Source organism: Protomyctophum parallelum (genome assembly GCF_964188405.1).
Source record: "Protomyctophum parallelum genome assembly, chromosome: 11".
NCBI lineage: Eukaryota > Metazoa > Chordata > Actinopteri > Myctophiformes > Myctophidae > Protomyctophum > Protomyctophum parallelum.
The window spans coordinates 41156919-41176209 of NC_139707.1; the positions used below are offsets into that span (position 1 = coordinate 41156919).

General features: G+C 46.8%; 1 protein-coding gene across 2 annotated transcripts in view; it reads right to left on the reverse strand.

Annotated features, from left to right (window-relative positions):
- klf12b (Kruppel like factor 12b) overlaps positions 1-19291 on the reverse strand; it is a 62848-nt gene that overhangs the window by 18484 nt on the left and 25073 nt on the right. For both annotated transcript variants that reach the window (XM_083777198.1, XM_083777197.1), the window contains exons 2-3: positions 15635-15717; positions 5893-6454 (exon numbers count right to left, since the gene is read on the reverse strand). In XM_083777198.1, the coding sequence (XP_083633324.1) occupies positions 5893-6454; positions 15635-15700 (628 nt within the window). In that variant the 5' untranslated portion in view covers positions 15701-15717. The remainder of the gene's footprint in view (positions 1-5892; positions 6455-15634; positions 15718-19291) is intronic.

Sequence of the window (19291 nt, forward strand, 5' to 3'; positions counted from 1 at the left end):
CGTGAAAGTCCAACATCTTAACCACTAGACCAAAGCAACAACCGTTTGGACCGGGGGAGATTAGACTGTTGAGGCCCTGAGCCACAGCTACAACCACAAAATACTCAAGAAATTACTGGTAAATACAGTACTAAGTAATGTTCTTAGTACTGGTAGGCATTTGTTTTTCCTCAAATGACATCTTTAGGACTGAAACTGTTACAGACAAAAAAATCTGGTTGCTGTGGTATAGCGACGTAATGGTCCGTTTGGTTATACGACCCGGTCACTCGTACCGGAACGTGTGCTTTCACTGACCAGACCGAGACTCATCTTTTTTAACGGCATTTTAAAACCATCGAAGAAAGTGGTTCAGATTCTCAGAAAGTCTAGTTTCCATGTAGGGTTTTCTTTTTGCTTCTGAGACTTACATTTTATAATTTAAGTCAGATGGACCAATCTGATGCCAATCTGTATACAGTAGGTCAAACGTTGGATTTATTATACCTGCCACTCTAGTCTGAACATAACTTAAAATACCGTTGCTGCCCGGGGTGGACTCCTCTGGTTTAAATTCAAAAGTCGCAAATAATATGGTGATACGAGGTTTAAAACAAAGACTTTTATCGTGGCTGTCTATGTCAGTGGTATATAGTTTTCATCTGTGAAAAGTAGCTGAGAAAATAATAATCTTGTGCAACAAAGAATAAATCTATCACTGGATATAAATCTTGTGTTGCTCTGTGTGTGTGTGTGTGTGTGTGTGTGTGTGTGTGTGTGTGTGTGGGTGGGTGTTGGGCTAGGGCCTCAGAGAAGACACAAACAAGGAGCTGTCAGTCAAACTAAAATGTCAACCTGTGGGCAGGACAGCCTCCAGGCCAGACATGAAACTGTGCCCAATAGCCACACACACACACGCATGCACACACACACGTGTCACATATGCACGCGCACACACACGCACTACACCCGCACGCATGCACACACCTTATCAGGTTCTATCACCCCCACCCTGCAGATAAGGAGTTGGGTGGAGCAGCGTTTAGGCGTTGTTGATGTCTCTGTGGGTGGGGACAGTTGTAATAGTGTATGTAATGTGCATGCGTGTGTGTGTGCGTGCGTGCGTGTTGGGGGGCTGTTGGTGTATGTATGCCCCAGACTGTGCTGCATGTGTGTATGTGTGTGCATGGTGTCTTAAGAGTGTAATTATGTCCAGCGGGATTTGTCCAAGCAGAGGCTAACATGAGTGTGTGAGAGAGCACACGCTGAGAACCTTTTTCCTACTGAATCTAATTCTAAGATCCAATTCTAGATTATAACTTAATCCCATTACTATAGGGGGGAAAAGTGTTCATTCTGATCAAAAGCACATTCTTATTATGACATTAATTATTACATCTTGTATTATTACATCATGTCTCGTAATTGCTTCACAATTTCTGTTGTTGATTTTGTGACACACTGAACTTTTGTGCCGTGAACCGTGACTCTCTCGGAGACAATGAAGTCAGTTGCGCGTGCCAGCGTCGCGTGTCCAAAATAGCAGATCTGCTAGTTTACAACATTGCGACGCGTTGTGAGCTTGTAGATCTGTTATTTTGACACGTGACCCTGCCACGCAAAAGCATGCATGAATCACACTTTAGGAGGAGAATATTCCATAAATTTAAACCCGTCCCCTGGATTACATATTGCCACAATTTAGATACTAGGATAACTCAAAGCATAAATATCGAAGGAAAAATACCATGCAACGCACAGTATAAATTAAATGAAAGTGATATTTGTTGGTGAAAAAAAAGTTGTATTATTATTTAATTTTAGCGTATTCTGATAGTAATCCTTGCTATAGAGTGTTTCTCCAGCTTTTCAGTAAACAGAAATACATTTTTAGGAGAGAGAACCCACTTAAAATGTATAGTGTTCCAGACCCGTTCAAATTTGTATCGCCTGAAAGTCTATTTTGACGGTGGAGACCCCATACTGAACACTATAGCAATAGGAATATGGAACCATTTAGAACTATATAGAATGTTTATTTTAACAAAACAATGTCACTTAAATCAGCTTTACGCTTAAGACAGCCACATCCAATGACCTGAACAAAGTAGTGATTCGGCTAATACTAATACTAATACTAATACGGCTGCACAACATCTAATTCAACATGCACAATATACAGCTGACATGTTCTTCTCTAAGTGTTTCTCCAGACAGCCACCACCAGAAACACTGGTTATCCTCAGATGTTTATGGGCTGAACTGAACTCAGACAACATCGCTGCTAGTCAGTGTCCCCGGCTGCTTTCAGCAAGCTATCAGGACAACCACCCCCTCTCTGCCCTCTGAGGCGAGACTGCGGCCATAATGGTCTGTAATAAGGGTCTGGAGGCAGGAGGAGACATGGTGTTATTACTCGTGGTGGCGGGGGACACAGATAATGCTTTTTTTTTTACGGACAGCATCCTCAGAGTAAAAGACGGACCGGAGGAGAGTGGAATGGAAAACCGCTAATTAGTCAGAAATGCAATGTGTGTTTGAGAGGAGGAGGGAGAGAAAAAAAAGAGGGTATTTTGAGCAAGGGACACAAAGGAGGAGTGGTGGTAGAGAGGTGGGCAGAGCCCTGGATTTCTTTCTTTCTCTCCTGTTGTTTCCAGTCAAGCCCTGTTTCCATGGCAACCTCCTGCCGGAGACAGGGAGACAGCAGTGAAAAGGAAGGCTGCCCGCCCTCTCCTAAAGAGGATGGCCAACCTGTGTGTGTGTGTGTGTGTGTTTGTGTGCGTGTGTGCGCTCGCATGCGCACATGTGTGCGCGTGCATGCGGTGCTTGCATGTGTGCGCCGCTCGCATGTTCTTGCGTGCCGTGCGCATCCATGTGCTGTTATGTGTACACACGTGCTTTTGTTTGCGCATGCCTTGTTGAAGGACTGCAATAAGGGGCTGCAGGGACTCATGTGGTGATATGAGATTGGTGGGGTTGAGTTAAGACAAAATGGGGTCTTGGTGAACACAGACCTACGACCTGTACACACCGCATGTTGTGAGCGCCTGTTTGGCACAGCGAAGCTGTCTGTCTGTCTGTCTGTCTGTCTGTCTGTCTGTCTGTCTGTCTGTCTGTCTGTCTGTCTGTCTGTCTGTCTTCGATACAGCACAAGTGGTAGTGGGAATGAACTTATACAGTTAAGTCCCAACAGTTCAATTTCTCCAGCCATTAACAGGCCGTTACGTAACGTTTTTTATGACAGACTGTATGACTGTCTGAAATGAAAAGCACTAAAATGTTCATCCCAGGTCACATTTAACCTATACAGCTACTTTGGGGCCATGCCATTAAATATGGCAAATGATATAAAAAAGTTTACGAAATGGTTTCCGGAATTATTCAAAGAAAATGTCCCAAACGTTAGCAAGACAGCAATAAATAGCAGATCAACAAGCTCCCCGCAGTGTGTCACATTATAGGAGACGTGCAGTGAGCTTGTAGATCTTGCTTATTCCTCGTACAACAAAGTATTTTGGACTGTGGCTTAACCCATTTTGGGGCGGGAACCCCTTTTGGTGTTAGCATCATGCTATGCTTTAGCTATTGAAAAACAGCAGATCTACAAGCTCATAGCGCGCCACCGAGTGGCGCGCTATGAGCTTGTAGGTCTGCTGTTTTAGAAAAATCGAAGAACGACTGGCATATAGAAACACAGCTTTTTCAGAAAACTGTCGGGATTTAGAAGACAAGTCATAATATTATTATCAGTTACAGTTACAGTTTCGGGTACACTTTAGAGCCAGAATGTGATTGTGCAAGGCGTGCACACGCAGCCCTGTAAGTGTAACAGCGAAAGCAACAATGTCATAGTGTTCCGTTCGGCCTGCTGTTTACCGTCTCTGCAAACACTGTACTGTATCACCACCACACCCAGCGCTGACCCCATTTCCCTCGTGTTTGACGCCGTTATGAACGCAACTGGGCAGAGTTGACGTTGCACTGTAATGTGCGTGTGCGTGCGTGCGTGTGTGTATGCGTGCGTGCCACCCATCTTCAATATCCGTCCACACCCTCTTATGCAAGCCTTGTTTTTCCTGTCCTCCTCTCCTCTCCTCTCTAAAGGGAGCAGACACCCAATGTTTAAAACGCCCACATGTTCAAGTGGACCCCCCCCCCCCCCCCGCCCCCTTGACCCACCCCGACCGACTGTAGGGTCGTAAAAGTCCTATATTAGCTGAACTCTGACGGCGTACAAAAGTATAACCAAACCAGACGTTACTTTTGTATACACCCTCAGAGTTACAATCATACATAATACACTGAGGATTTTAGTGTATGTATCGGTATCGATGTCTAGACTTAAAATGTGCGTGTCTGCGCGTGTGTGCGTGCGTGTGTGTGTGTGTGCATACAGTACAATAATCGTGCCTATATGTAATACGTGCACGTATGCATTTCTACGTGTCTATGAATTGCACACGCCCGCCGTGAGTGAGCACAAACATCTGTGTGTACGTACTGTGTACAGTACACTATCTGCATATACTGTGTCTGCGCGCAGAGACAGTATCCGTGTTTGGACCTGTCCGTCTGTCAGCCTGACGGGGAGTGACAGACAGGAGAGAGAGAGAGAGAGAGAGAGAGAGAGAGAGAGAGAGAGAGAGAGAGAGAGCCTCTCCTTGATAAACAAGCTCTTTTTACAACAAACAGCTCCCCTGTGTGACGCTCCGAGGTCCACACCACTCCCCGAGACAGAAAACACCCAGGCTCACTCCCAGTGGTTTGCAGTAAAACCACACCCTGAGGGGAAAGAAACCAACCAACGCCATAACACAAGGCTGGCCCAACTAAGGGCTAGAATACACGCACTTGCACCACACAACACACACACACACACACACACACACACACACACGCACACGTACGCACACGCACACACTCACACTCACAAACACACACAAAAGGAAGGGAGGGAGGTGTTGTGTTCAAACACCAGGGCCCAGATGTGTGTTTCTGGTTTCTTGGAGGGGTGGGGTGGGGTGGGGTGGGGGTTAGACGCTGTCTGCTCCTGGCACTGGTTACCTGGACCAGAGGAGACATAGAGGATGCAGCCAAAGCAAAATGGGCTCACACTTAAAGATGGAGAGAGCCTTTCATCCTTAGCAAATCTATTCTCCAGTCAGAGGGAGAGCATTGTCGCCCGAGGGCCCCCGGCGCGCGCACAACAGACGCGCGCACACACGCGCTCACACACACGCACACACACACTTGCGCACACACATTCATTGCAAACGCGTCTTCGTGTCGAAACCCGAAGTCTTTTGACTGTTAACACGCGACAGCAGTGCCAAGTGCATCACTGTATAGGGCCGGGTCGGCACTCCGACTTGCTTTTAGGGACGAAAAGCTTTTATCTTCCCAAAAGACAAGGTCACCAGGGGGCCGCCGCCACGCCACGGCACAAATGCCTCCGTCTGTCTGTGTGTGTGTGTGTGTGTGTGTGTGTGTGGCAGCCATGGCGCCTTCTATGACCCCACTGTGACAGCGGGGAGCCGTCGAACAGCTTTACATTCAGCATGGCTCGCACTAATGCCATTCTAATATTATTCGTGAGGTGATGACACAAGTCGGTGGATCGTAATGCACTGGCACTTCGCATCACGTTATGCTTTAGCTATTGAAAAATAGCAGATCTACAAGCTCATAGCGCGCCACCGAGTGGCGCGCTATGAACTTGTAGGTCTGCTATTTTTGAAAAATCGAACAACGACCGACACAGAAACGTAGCTTTTTCAGTAAACCGTCAGGATGTATAGAAGAAATTTTTTTAGAATCTGATCTCAGGTCAGAATGGGATATATACGGCGTCACGCACGCACACACATCCATATTCAACACGGCGGGGGGGGGGGGGGGGGGGGGGGGTCTCACCTTTGCCGTGGCTCTTGATGTCGTCCAGCAGAGGTAGCATGATGGCGTTGTTGTTGTTGTTGTTGTGGAGGCTGGAGGAGGGCGACCGGACGGCGGCGGTGGTGTACATGAGGGGCAGCGACTGCACCACCACGGGGATGCGGTGGACGTGGCCGGCCAGCTTCCCCACGCCGCTGGACGTGTGAGGGGGCACCGAGTGCAAGATGTGCAAATACTGCTGGCCCCTCGCGCCGGGCGCCGACGGCGTGAGTACCGACGAGGAGGCGGAGGTGATGACCGACGACGGCGAGCAGGACAGCAGGGACGAGGACGAGAGCGAGAGCGAGGACGGCGAGAAGGCCGACGTGAGCGGGGAGGAGGATGACGAGGGGGCGGCGGCGGCGGACATGAGAGAGGAGGGGCGGGGCTTGTTGATGGACAGGTCCACGGGCTCCGTCTGTGCGTGGAGGAGGAAGTGCGGGTCGTGAGCGAGCAGGTCCTCCGGAGGCTCCGACTTGACTCTGCTCAGCAGGAGGGGCGCCACGCTGTCCATGGCGGGGTAGGAGCGGCGCACTTTGGACAGCTGTGGGGACACAGAGAGAGAGACGCGTTTAGAATGTTTAGCATGTTCCTAGTTTTGCGCTGGAATTCCACAAGGTTTGAAATAGCAATTTATTCGGCTATACTTTTTACATTTTGACCCGAGATCAGATTCTAAAAATGTCTTCTACATCCTGAAGTTTTTTTGAAAAAGCCACGTTTCTATGTCAGTCGTTCTTCGATTAAAATAAATAAATAGCGGACCTACAAGCTCGTAGCGCGCCACTCAGTGGCGCGCTATGAGCTTGTAGATCTGCTATTTTTCAATAGCTAAAGCATAACATGATGCTTACACCAAAAGGGGTTCCCGCCCCAAAATGGATTAATACAAAGTATGCTAATAAACGCAGTGAGGGATGAGGAACCTAACAATGTGGGACGTTCATTTTAATTGCGTCCACCGATACAGTAATTTCCTCATTCGACAACACACACTCCATGCTATAGTCTAGTCTTTGCTCACAGTCAAAATACAATCGCACGTTTTATTTTTCTACTTTTATAAATAAACACAATACCACATGGATCATAGCAGCCCTATACTGGACATGTCATAACAGGCGAACAGTTTGTCAAAAATAGCCAAATCTACGAGCTGCTCACAAGGCGTCCCCCAACGCAACGTGTTGGTCAGCTTGTATAGAACGCAGTGAGCTTGTAGATCTGCTATTTTAGGCAAAGAGGTGAGTGTACAGGATGTGGCCAAGTATAGACACTGCACAGTATATAGGGTTTAAGTTGTTAAACTGAACTTCATACAACGGATGCTAAAAATAGACAAAACAATATAATTACTGCTGCTGCCTCAGTGGAATTAGTACATTAAGCAGCCAAAGAGATTCTCAAAAATCAAATGAAGCAGATTTGATCACTTTGTAGCTGAAGTTTTTGTTTTTGTCTTATTTAACCAGGTGACATAGTTGAGAATCACTGACCATTTATAATAATGACCTGGGCCACACGGCAAGAACATTATAAAACTATAAATGAAAAAATACAAAGCATGTCGTATATACTGTAATTGAACATCTGTGCCAAACTGTCATTTGGGGAAGGGGAAGTCAGCTTGAAATAACGTTGTCCCCTCAAACAAAGGCTAAAAGAATGTCTTAGGGGCATTCTTTCCCTACTCTTTTCCTATCAGTCCTCCTCAGTAATGAAGTGACGTTGTTGTATATCCAGAAGCAGCAGGGGGATGTCAAACAGGTATCTAGCACTGACATTTACTGAGAAAGGAACATATAGTAATTTCCTCCTGCTCCTCCTGTCTCCTTGGTTATAGCATGATGTCATACGCAGATGAAAAGCAGGGACTATACGGAGATGGTGTCTTGTCTTGTCTTTTGCGAGCGTGTGCGCGCGCACGCAGACACACACGCAGACACACACACACACACACACACACACACACACACACAATTGTCACACTCTCTCTCCCATCTTGGCATAGGTCTCCGTCTCTTCCTCCTGGTTTATATCACTCCCACAGAAAAAGCAGCTCTCTTGGCTCCCAGCGTATCTCTCCTAAATCTCCTTTGTGATGGTGGAAAAACATCATATGGGCTCAATTTCCTGACCCCCTCTCTCTCTCTCTCTCCCTCTCTCTCTCTCTCTCTCTCTCTCCCTCTCTCTCTCTCTCTAACTCACTGTCAGTCAGCTATGGGCCTCCTAAGGGCAGCGCCGGTGGCTCAGCGCGTCCCTCTGCACACACCCTTAACTTAACAGCAAGCAGACGACACACTGCTCTCCCCGTGTGCACCTCCACACACGTTTCACCATCCTGTTTACTCCAACTAGTATAATGGGAAACATACAGTAACACTGGTATACACTAGTGACATGCTGCAGTGCCTGTCAAATCAATCTCCCATACCGTCCATTCTTTCTCTCTCCGTGGCTCAGGAACACCAGTGGCACTACTGCTCGACGACGTCCCTATACCATGTGATGTTTGTTCTATAGGGGCCGTCCTCGAACCCAAAGACAGTCCTATATATAGTCGAAAAATAGTCATAGGAATGCGTTGACTATAATCCATTCGTTGATTTTAGCCCACGTGAACCCCCGGGTGTCGCAATTCGGGAACATCAAATGAATCGGCGAAAATAGCAGATCTACAAGCTCACGACTTGTGGTGTTGCAACACCACCGGTCCCACACACACACGGCCTCCTCCTCGGGGAGTTTACAAGAGATGAGCTCATGATCCTTTTTCAAGAAATGATATATCGATCGTGGCAAAGAAGAAACGTGCGATAACGCTGAATCAATTAACACAATCTTGGTCGACTTATACGAGACCAAACCCACGAATTAGTGCAGATCAACACCCGGGGTTTTATTGTGCCGATTAAAAAAAGAAAACACAATGAATGCACAGAAATAGATAAATAAATACCATGGTTTCCTTCTGCATCAACAACACAGTTCTGTTCTGTTGCTTTTTTTTCTCCTACCACTGACAATAGGGGTACTGTCAAGTGAAACATGTTGCGCTCGCTGTGTGTGTGTGTGTGTGTGTGTGTGTGTGTGTGTGTGTGTGTGTGATGTGAAAGTTAAAGCAGCCTGGCTATGTTTGGCGTAGGAGAGTGCGTAGGAGGAGCGCTAGAGTATGTGGTCAGCGGTGTCAGTCCGCAAAGCAGAGTCTCTCTCTCTATCTCACTCTCTCACTCTCTATCTCTCTCTTTCTCTCTCTCTCACTCTCTCACTCTCTCTCGATCAAGACGAGTCCCCGTCACGCAGGCAGAGAGAGAGAAAGAGAGAGAGAGAGAGAGAGACAGAGACAGAGAGAAAGAGAGACAGAGACATCCTGGATTCCCACTAATCATGTAGGGGGGTGGGGGGTCATTGTAAATGAAGGGGAAGAGTGCTTTGTGCTCCAATCACCCCAGCCCCGCCACAAAGAGCAGATGTGAAAAATGTTCTCCATGGTGGATTTGGTCACCCAATTGTTTTTTAGAGCCACATTTCTTTCGCCTGCCGTAATGTGGGGCTGAGAGAGTGGTGGATCTGTAGTGAATTACCGACGGGAGTTTTGTTACTAGTAGTATGTGTGCGCGTGAGCGTGCGCGTGTGTGTGTGTGTGTGTGTGTGTGTGTGTGTGTGTGTGTGTGTGTGTGTGTGTGTGTGTGTGAGCGTGCGCGTGTGTGTGAGCGTGTGTGCTTTTATGAAGTAGTCCACTATTTTTACCCCAGACTTGTACACTCATTTTCAGCGTACAGGAAATGTTATGGCCTCCATGAATCAGCATTGCCTCAAACCTCCCGACCCCCTGTCCCCCCCCCCCCGTCCCCCGTCCCCCCCCACATCCCGTGAAACTCCTCCTGAGTCTGAAAAACAAACATTGCCCCATGAAATATGCTCTCTGCTGACCTCTGACCCCTAGCCGAGGTCAACCCCAAGTGTCAGGTCAAGGTTCATATAGTGCATTATTTCCTGCTTCACAATACCACCTACCAAGCACTTTGTTTGTGGGCGCAGCTAAAAATCGAACAAAATGTGTTCTATAGATAATTGATGGGATTTCTCATCGACAAATCGCATATCACATGTACAATTGATGACAAGAAGCACACAATAGATCAATGGGATCAAAACGATAAAGCTTAAAAGTGCATTTCCGTTGTGGTCCTTTTGATAGTGACAGGATAAATACTATCTGGGGAAAAACTACAATAAGATGAAAACAATATCAAATAATGATACATTTTAGTTACATTTGTAAGATTGGTGTTTCCAAAGCAACTGTATGATATATCACAATATACGATTGGAAACAAATGGTTTTCAAGAAAAGAGGAAAGCACCTACATGGGTTATATTTTATCCAATGTCACTATGCATGCTCCTCATGGTACCACAAAGGCCTTAAAAAACAAACATTTAACCCCTGCTCATTATGCTAGGGTGGGGTGGCTGCAGTACAGCAACTTGCAATGGGTCAAACTACTTCAAAAAAGATTTTTTTGTTTGGCCAGCTTTGTGTGTGTCTGTGAATCATAGTGATGATTTGATTGGCTGAGCGCCCCATAGCGAAGATTTGATTGGCTGAGCGAAGTACGTTTTGAGGATAAAAAGTGAGAACAGAAAAGTGAAGAAGATGGAAAAGTGAGGACCGATTTGGATCAAATCTGAAGGAGTAATATAAAAACATACAAAAATACAGGACAAAGGCTTTTCCTTGGCCTTAGAGGAGTAGGCATACAAAGTTTTACACAGATTGGTGCAGTTTATATAGATAAAAACTTTTCAAGTGGCATTTCTTCCTCGGGCTAGTGGGAATGTGACGGACATCGCACGCTGTGTTCATGATTTGAGGCATTTTGTTCAAAACAAAGCAATCTAGATGGAATATGAAAAATCACACCCGTGTGAAGTGAGAGGCGCTCTTATCATCATTACGTGAAATAGACACTATGACGTAAAATTCTCCATTCATTGTCAATGGGAATTTAATGTTTGTTTAAGACGAAGTTTTTGGACGGTATACCCAAAAGCTGGAAATCTGAAAGACCCTTTTTGTTTAATGACAGACTATAGAGATACTGTCTACCGATTTGTGCAATGTTTGGACAAAATCTGTAGGGGTGCTGTCAAAACAATGTAAAAAAAACTGGCCTCCTGGTGGCGCTACAACAGGCCCAAAAACCTCTTCCTCAAAAATGTGGGGCAGACGTTCGGCTCTGCTCTGGCAGCCTGCAGGGAGTGTGTGTGTGTGTGTGCAAAGTTCCGCTGTGATCAAGCCAACAGTGTGGGAGATTAGCTGTTCACAGACAGAAGGACGGACGGACGGACGGACGGACGGGTGCCTTAGTCGCGGTCATAATCTTTTGCAAACTGTGGCAAAGTGACAATCTTTAATCTGCACTTCAAACGGGACGAATTCATCTCGAGTCTCAGTCTCGGTTGGTTTTTTTGTTGTTGTTGTTTTCTGTTGTATAATCACATAGCAACAAATTCCACCTTAGATGTACTCTAAACGGGCCTCGCTATTGAACTTCCCCTGTTAGGGGGAGCATGGATCTCCCATAAGGCCCCCTCCTCCTTGGAGCTCTGCCGAGTTCCACTGATCATTATGGTTAGTTCTTATAGCTCTGTGTTCACCATCCAAGGGTAGCTATAGATCTTCCACTACACTCTAGGTCTAGGCCATTACCATGAGAAACAACCCCTGTCAAAAGAATATCACTAATGGTCACTTTTCACTAGATGCCTGTAATGTCAAATGTCCACCGTGTGCTCTGTGTATGAACGTCTACTCCTCCTTGTATAAGCACTCTCCCTCCTCCAGAGCCCTCAGGCAATCATCCAGATGCTTTAGCGCAACGCCGCCCCTGTGTTTGCGCATTGGGGGCCGTATATAGGATGGCTGTGTCACAGAGTGCCCGGGGCTATAACACCGCCTGGAGGCTTTGAAGGAATTAGCTTCTCCGAGGCTCATCGCAGTCAGCCTCACAGTCACTCAAAAGGCATCCAGACAGTCATTTTTTCATTTTTTCATACTGGCGCTCGGCACCCATCGCCGATTCTCTCCCGCCAGTTAAGCGGAAAAATATCGAAAAGCAAAAGAAAAATATATTGTGTTTCAAAAGCGGTGACCGCCAACTGTATGGTCTCGAATGATACTCGAAGACTTATTTATGGTTCATATAACCGCAACTGTTTTGCAAACCTATGACGGTCGCAACTAGGAATGCGAGTACAGTGGCAAGTGATGAGATGTCAGATCTGGCCGGTTTCCTCTATAGTAGCTCCCGTTGAGAAGCAGGGGGGGAACATTTGTGCGGAACAAACGGTCAGAATAACAGCGCGCGTATAGAGTTACGTAAAAGTGAAAAACAGACACACGTATTTGCATATTGGCTCGGTGCTCTTTATGCATCTGAACTCACACACAAATGGAAAACTTCCAGCCACCCCCCCGCCCACCCCCCCCCCCCCCCTCCCTCTCTCTCTCACTTTGACAGACACGATTCGCACTCTCACACACAAAGGCATACACAGACAGACAGACAGACAGACGGAAAGAAAGGCAGGCAGACACCCACACATACACATGCACATGCACGTGCGTAGACAAACACACACACACACAGTCACACACACACACACACACGCACACGCACACACACGCACACGCACGCACACGCACACACACGCACAAGTTCGACGCAGGTCATATCACGATGGCACAACTCTGAGGACGGCAGATCTACAAGCTCTCGATCTGCTGTATTTTCGGCGTGTGACAGACTGCGACTGGTCGCGTCATGACGTATCGTATATAAATCAGGCTTTATTGTAACACTCCACCCCTTGGACCCCGCCTGCCTCCTTGTGCCTCTGTCCTCATGCCATTGTCTTTATTAGGGGATACTGGTTATGCAGGGCTGATTTTCCAGCCCCTTGCGGGTGGATTCTCTAACGAGGCAGGCCATTTCCAGCAAGCCCTTGGCCCGCGGCCACCCAAATGAAGACCACATTTCTAGCAGCAGCAGCACAGCACACACAGTCTAAACTGTCTGTGTCTGCCTGCCGTTTAAAGGCAAGGCTCAGTCGGTTATATACAGCGAGAGATCGGATCTCGCCGCACTTCAAAGCCCCGCGTGGGCTGTGCAGTGTGCTCACATCCTGTGCCTTTTGACTGACATCACTAGTGCACGTATGCAGAATGACTTCAATACCCTACAGCCGTCGTTAAGGCATACATACAGCTATAGGGCAAAGAGAGGGGGGGGGGGGGGGGGGCTTCGGCACTCACCAACACTTTAGCCACGGTTGAGAGCAGGGCACTCGTAGACGACAACAAGCAGCCACCTGCTTCCACCCTGCCTCCTCCTCCGCTCAGCTGCCAGGGAAGATGATGGGAGCCCATTCTAATCGACGCTAAAAACCACCTACACGACCAGACACCTTTCTGCATGCGTCATATAACCCAGTAAGACGCCCTTGGCAGTGTCTTGAGTGTACAGGGTTTGAGGGTTTGGGCCGGGGCCTTAATTTTTGGGCAGCGTTTTTCGGGGTCTATAGTTTCCGCCGGCTGCACTAATAACTTTGGGGCGGGCCCGCGTCTAGAGTTTGAATGGACAGGTATCGGTCAAAAGGGAGACATCGAAGAGGAAGGACGGATGGGGAAGGATCATCATAATTATGGCTGCCCAATCTCCCTATACCCCCCCCTCCGAGCGATTTATTTGCCATTTAGATTTATTTAGATTTTTTTGGTACTTACACCTGTAAATAATTTTCATGTTTTTTGAGGTATCTTCAATTAATGTCATCATTGTATTGTGAATGAATGCATTGGGACCCGAATGGAAACAAGACCGCAAGGTCTTTTTTCGGTGCTATCCTTTTGGATAAATGTGCTTTTGACTGTACCATGTACTGTTTTTGCATTTGATATTGTCTAATAAAATAATCAATCAATCCAAATGGAATGTCAGAACAGGTCAGCTCCATATATGGAGATCTAAGGGTTTGAGGTCAGATGTAGAGTTGCTGGCCGGTTCCATATATGCAGATCTAGGGGATGATCCGGTCTTCTCCATTTATGACTATCCAGGGTTTGATGAGGTCAGTGTCGTGATCTTCATATATGAAGCGTGTCACGAGGCGTGATGTCACGAGGCGTGACCACTGACCGAGTGACGGACGGGGTTTTGCATTTTTTTCATAGTAGCTGCCGGTATTTTTCTCATCTCAGCAAATGGCCTCGGGTTCTGCTGCTCAAACCGAATCACTCAGCTCACGGTGCTATTAGTGATTTATTAGGGGCAGTTATTGATAAGTTATTGATCAGAAATGAATGGAAATCAATGATAAATTAATAGTATTCACCACGACTATAAATATAAAAGTGGACTGCATCCACTGCACACACACACACACACACACACACACACAGCTGTAGCGGTAACAAAAAGACCTCGTAGCCTAGCAACAGCTTCTCCATAACAAGGCCACTTGATTTCTCCGTCTATGTGGGACTAGAGTGCACTTTACCGTTATGCCGGGACAGAACCAAATAGTTACAGACGAGGTGACCATTATCCCTTGCAGTGATCATACCGATTTCACTGTAATATCTGCATGTTAAATATCGTCATCTCAAAGAGATGAAACCATTCCAAAAAGTAAGCTTATTATGTAAAGTTCATGTGTTTGTTCATTGTACCTGTTCGGTCTAATGAGACGCGGCGAGGAAATATTGCGCGTCACACAATCTAAAGCAGTCCATTCAGCACGTGCACGTCCAGCTTTCTCTGTGTGCGCAGGATAAAATGTTACGCGTGGGCTGGAGCAATGCTGTGTGTGTGTGTGTGTGTGTGTGTGAGTGTGTGTGTGTGTGTGTCATGCGTGCGTGTCATTTGCATCCATCTACATAACTGCGTGCATGGGTGCGCGGCGCGCGGCGCTATAGACACATAGAGAACACATCTACGCGGCGCGGAATAGAGAAAGAAAAAGAAAAGAAAAAACTTTACGAGGGACGACGACGACAGTGCCGGGAAACCGAGAAGAAGATGCAAAGGAAGAGAGGGAGATTGACGAATCGGCCCCCTGTGACCCTCCTCCTCCTCCTCCTCCTCCTCCTTGGATGTGCAGTGACTGCATCTGTGCGTACGATGAACCCCAAGCAGCGAGGATGCAGCGCGGGCCCCAGACCCCCCCCCCCCCCCCGCCCAGATGCATTCCTGCTCCAGCTGCTGGGGCCCCCTCCTCCTCCTCCTCCTCCTCTCCTCTGCCTCTACTCCTCCTTATTACCATGCTCTCCGACCACTCCTCTTAGCCCCCACGCTCGCTCACTTGTTCGCCCCTCACTCACTCACTCGTGCCTAATTTAAGCTCCGTCGCGCGCCCCCGAAAACAGCCGATCTACAAGCTCACGGCGAGCCGCGCACACACTGCCGCGTCGCATGCTTGCAGCTCCTATCTATTCTCGGGGGAACATGCCGCGCGACACCGCCGTGCGACGAAGCGTAAATCAGTGCTTTATTATAACTCACAGTTTTTTGGGGGGCCTGGGAGTGATTATCGGGCCCATCGCCGGGAGGAGGAGGAGGAGGAGGAAAGCAGGAAAAGCAGCTAAAGGGGAGGGAGAGAGAGAGAGGGAGAAAAAAAAGAAAGAGGGGAATTGTCTGGAAAACAACTGCTCTCTTACCCCTTGTTCTGATTCCAGGGGCTCAGCTTTGACTCGGACTGCAGGCATTCCGTCAAGCATTAACATCCTGTTTGTGAGGCCGTCTGCGGAGGAACACACAGAGGAGGAGGAGGTGTGAGACAGACAGAGGTTTCAGCATGACGAAGCAGCTCACACACTGCTTTACACACGCACACACACACACACACGCACGCACACGCACACACACACACACACGACTAGAGTACAACAACATGCCACATATATAGTTACACTCAATACACTGCCACAATAAGAAATGCTGAATGGACACTATACTGTGTCTCCTGTTGATGAAACAGTAGGAATACGGTGCAGGGCTGGATGGGTATCGCCAACAACCACACGATCGATACGGAGGCCTCGATGTATCGCGACACGAGGTGATGTTGAATAATGGCCGCTAAAATGAGTCCTTATAATAGACCACCACCGATTGCCGATGTTCTGTCAGAAGATTGAAAGTCTCCAAATCAATTTAAAAAAAAACCTAGTTGATACAATTTAAACAAAAAGCAAGGAAAAATTGAATAAAAATAAAGAATCTTTTGATGGGTGAATGCAAAAGATTCGGGCAGAAACTCATGCTGATGATAAAGCTGCGTCACACACACAGCATTTCCTGACATATGGATATGGTACGGTGCAGTACGACATACCATTATCGGGCAGGAATACGATATGATGAATTGAACCCGGCCCTATAGTTTTGTGGCCCGTGGCGCAGTTCCAAAGCGACGCAGATAAACTGTGTACTCACAGCACACACAGTGTCACTCCCTTGCATCAGCATCACAGATGACATTCTGTATAATTACCCACATGTCACATCAAAGAGGCCCGCTCGTAATGTCCTGCACCGCTTATTAGCACGCAGTTTGAACACAGAGGAAAATGGCCACCGTGTGAAAACGGTGTGTGTGTATAGCGATAGAAAACCAAGTGTCTAAATGCTTTACATGAAAGTATAAATCGAAATAAAATATAGCCTATAGTAACAGAAAAGAAAACATGATAGATAAGATACTATATTTGTCCTTTTGGGGGAATTTGTTTTGTGCCAAGCTAGTCATCAGGATAGAAAAAACATATACAAACAAACAGATCACACAGTACATCGACAATAAAGAAACAATGCCAACAGAAGGCCCCCAGTCATAGTTCCAAGAGGCATATCACATCACACTCCATGCACGGAACTGAGGTGGGGGCTTGCTTCTTCATACGTCCCATACTTATGGGAATGATGACATAAGTATAAAGTGCAGTTAGAAATAATAAAGTCCCGGCCTAGAGGAATGAAACAGTATGGTGCAATTGGTGCAAATGAAAGTATGTTTTAACCCATTTTGGGCGGGGAACCCCTTTCGGTGTTCTATAAGCATTATGTTATACTTTAGCTATTGAAAAATAGTATTTGTGAAAATGTGGCGCAAATCTTTGAATATTTATTCCTTCAGAGAGAACGTGCTGAACTCAAATCTTTGCTTCTGGGGAGGTCTCCGGGAACAAGATATTTTCAGATGGGGGTCGGCGGCCAATTACATAGTAGTATAGTTTTAGTTTGAGAACAACTGACATAGAAACATGAGGTTTTTCTGAAATCTATCATGATTTATAGAAGACGTTTGAAATGGTCGACAGGCAGGTGGGTTCAGAGTGGAAGGAGCCCCGGCGGTCACTGCCGTGGACCGGACAGGCTGCAACACAGGCAGGTAACGGGTTAAAACTAGAACATCATTAGGAGCCAAGCCAGGCAGGAAGTGCCTTAACAGTAAAATCTTATAAACCAATTCCTAAAATAGACAAGCAAAAACCTCTGTAGGGATGTGAGTCTAATTATGTTCTCTTCTCTTGGTTTTAGTTTGTGTTCTTTACAATTTGGAGTATATCGAGTTTTTTTTTTCGTTATTCTGTTTGCTTAAGTAGGCAGGCTTCACCTGAAGTTAATTAGTATTGTCGGCATACGCCGAAATAAATAGCATGCTTACAGTACGTGTAAATGTTGCCAAGGGGAAGCTTATACAAAGAGAATTGGATTGGACATAAGGTTGAAGCTCGGGGCAAACCACGCGGTACAGGGAGGAAACATGGGCACCGATTGACACTAAAGGCCTATGATTAGTCAAATAAGATGTAAACCACTGCAAGGCAGTCCCAGATATGCAACCCGCTGCTGTTATTCTATTAATATACATATATTGTGATCAGTGGTGCCAAATAACGCTCCCAAGTCCGAGTATGGAACAGTACCCAATATCAGCATTCATTAAAAGACAGTTTGTGACTCTAATCAGTAAAGTCTCGATGCAGTAGAAAACGGAATGAAATCCATCATTTCGCATTCAAACAGCTGCCAGAGGTTTGCAACAAAAGCCCGTCTTTTCCGGTATGAATATGACCTTAGAAATTGGCCTATAATTGTTGGAAATGGATGGGGGTCAAGAAAGACTAGATTCCTGAGAGTATAGGCTGAACAAATAGCAATCTTAAAATAATCAGGGACGCACGTCCAGAGGATACGGAGCGATTTAAATTGAAAGAAAACAGACGTGCGAGACGTCTGAAATGTCTCATCAACATAGCTAGGGGTCGGCTACGTGCGAGACACAATATCACTCACAAAGATATGTTTATTATGCCATGAATTACATCAGTAAAAAAAACACTCCCAAACTGTTGGTAGTGAACCTGCAGCCCCTGTGTTCCTCCACCGCCTACATTATCTTTAAAATCACTCCTCGAGATGACAATCGTTTACTGTCCAAGCTTCGCCGACAATAATAACCTATACATGAGCAATGTTACAAACCCGATAGAACTCGATAACGTGTTGTGTGACGTACTGTACCATAGGCCGAATGTACAGTATAGGCTGCGCAAGGCATTCAATTCCTCTCTGTGTGTCATTGCACACTAAGTTGCAAAAAGATTTTTTTTCGTCAACGAGTTTGCACACACACACACACACACACACACACACACCTATGACACATCTGAGACGGCACACATCATTCTGAACATACAGTATAGTAGGTCTGCGCGCACAGCACACAACACACACACACTCACAACACACACACACACACACACACACACACACACACACTTAGTGAATATTGGCTCATCTGTCATTATACTCCACGAGCAATCACATTGTTCTCCGAGACGGGCAGTGCGTTGCGGTCGCTCCGGCGCTGTGGCTTTAAGAGAGGATCTCTCAGACGACGCCAGACCAATGACAACAATGCAATGTTCCTGTATCCCTGCAGCTGGGGCCGACCTGAGGTAACCCAGCCTCTTATTATTTTAGCAGCAAGCAGTACACGGAGGAATGCTAAAGCAAAAAGGCAAATAGTGCTCCCAAAACATCTCTCTACTCTCTCTCTCTCTCTCTCCTACTGCTGCTGCTGCTGCTGGCACCGAACAACAGGATGCGTGGCCCAGACCTGGGCTATCATCATCATCATCGCCAACCGACCGACGGCCGAAGAGAGAGAGTAGAGAGAGAGAGAGAGAGAGAGAGAGAGAGAGAGAGAGAGAGAGAGATGAGAGAGAGAGACAGAACGCGAGCAGCGCGGCCAGCCATGCACGCTTAAGAGAGCCAGAAGCGCTTTGCCAGTACTCACCTGACCACCT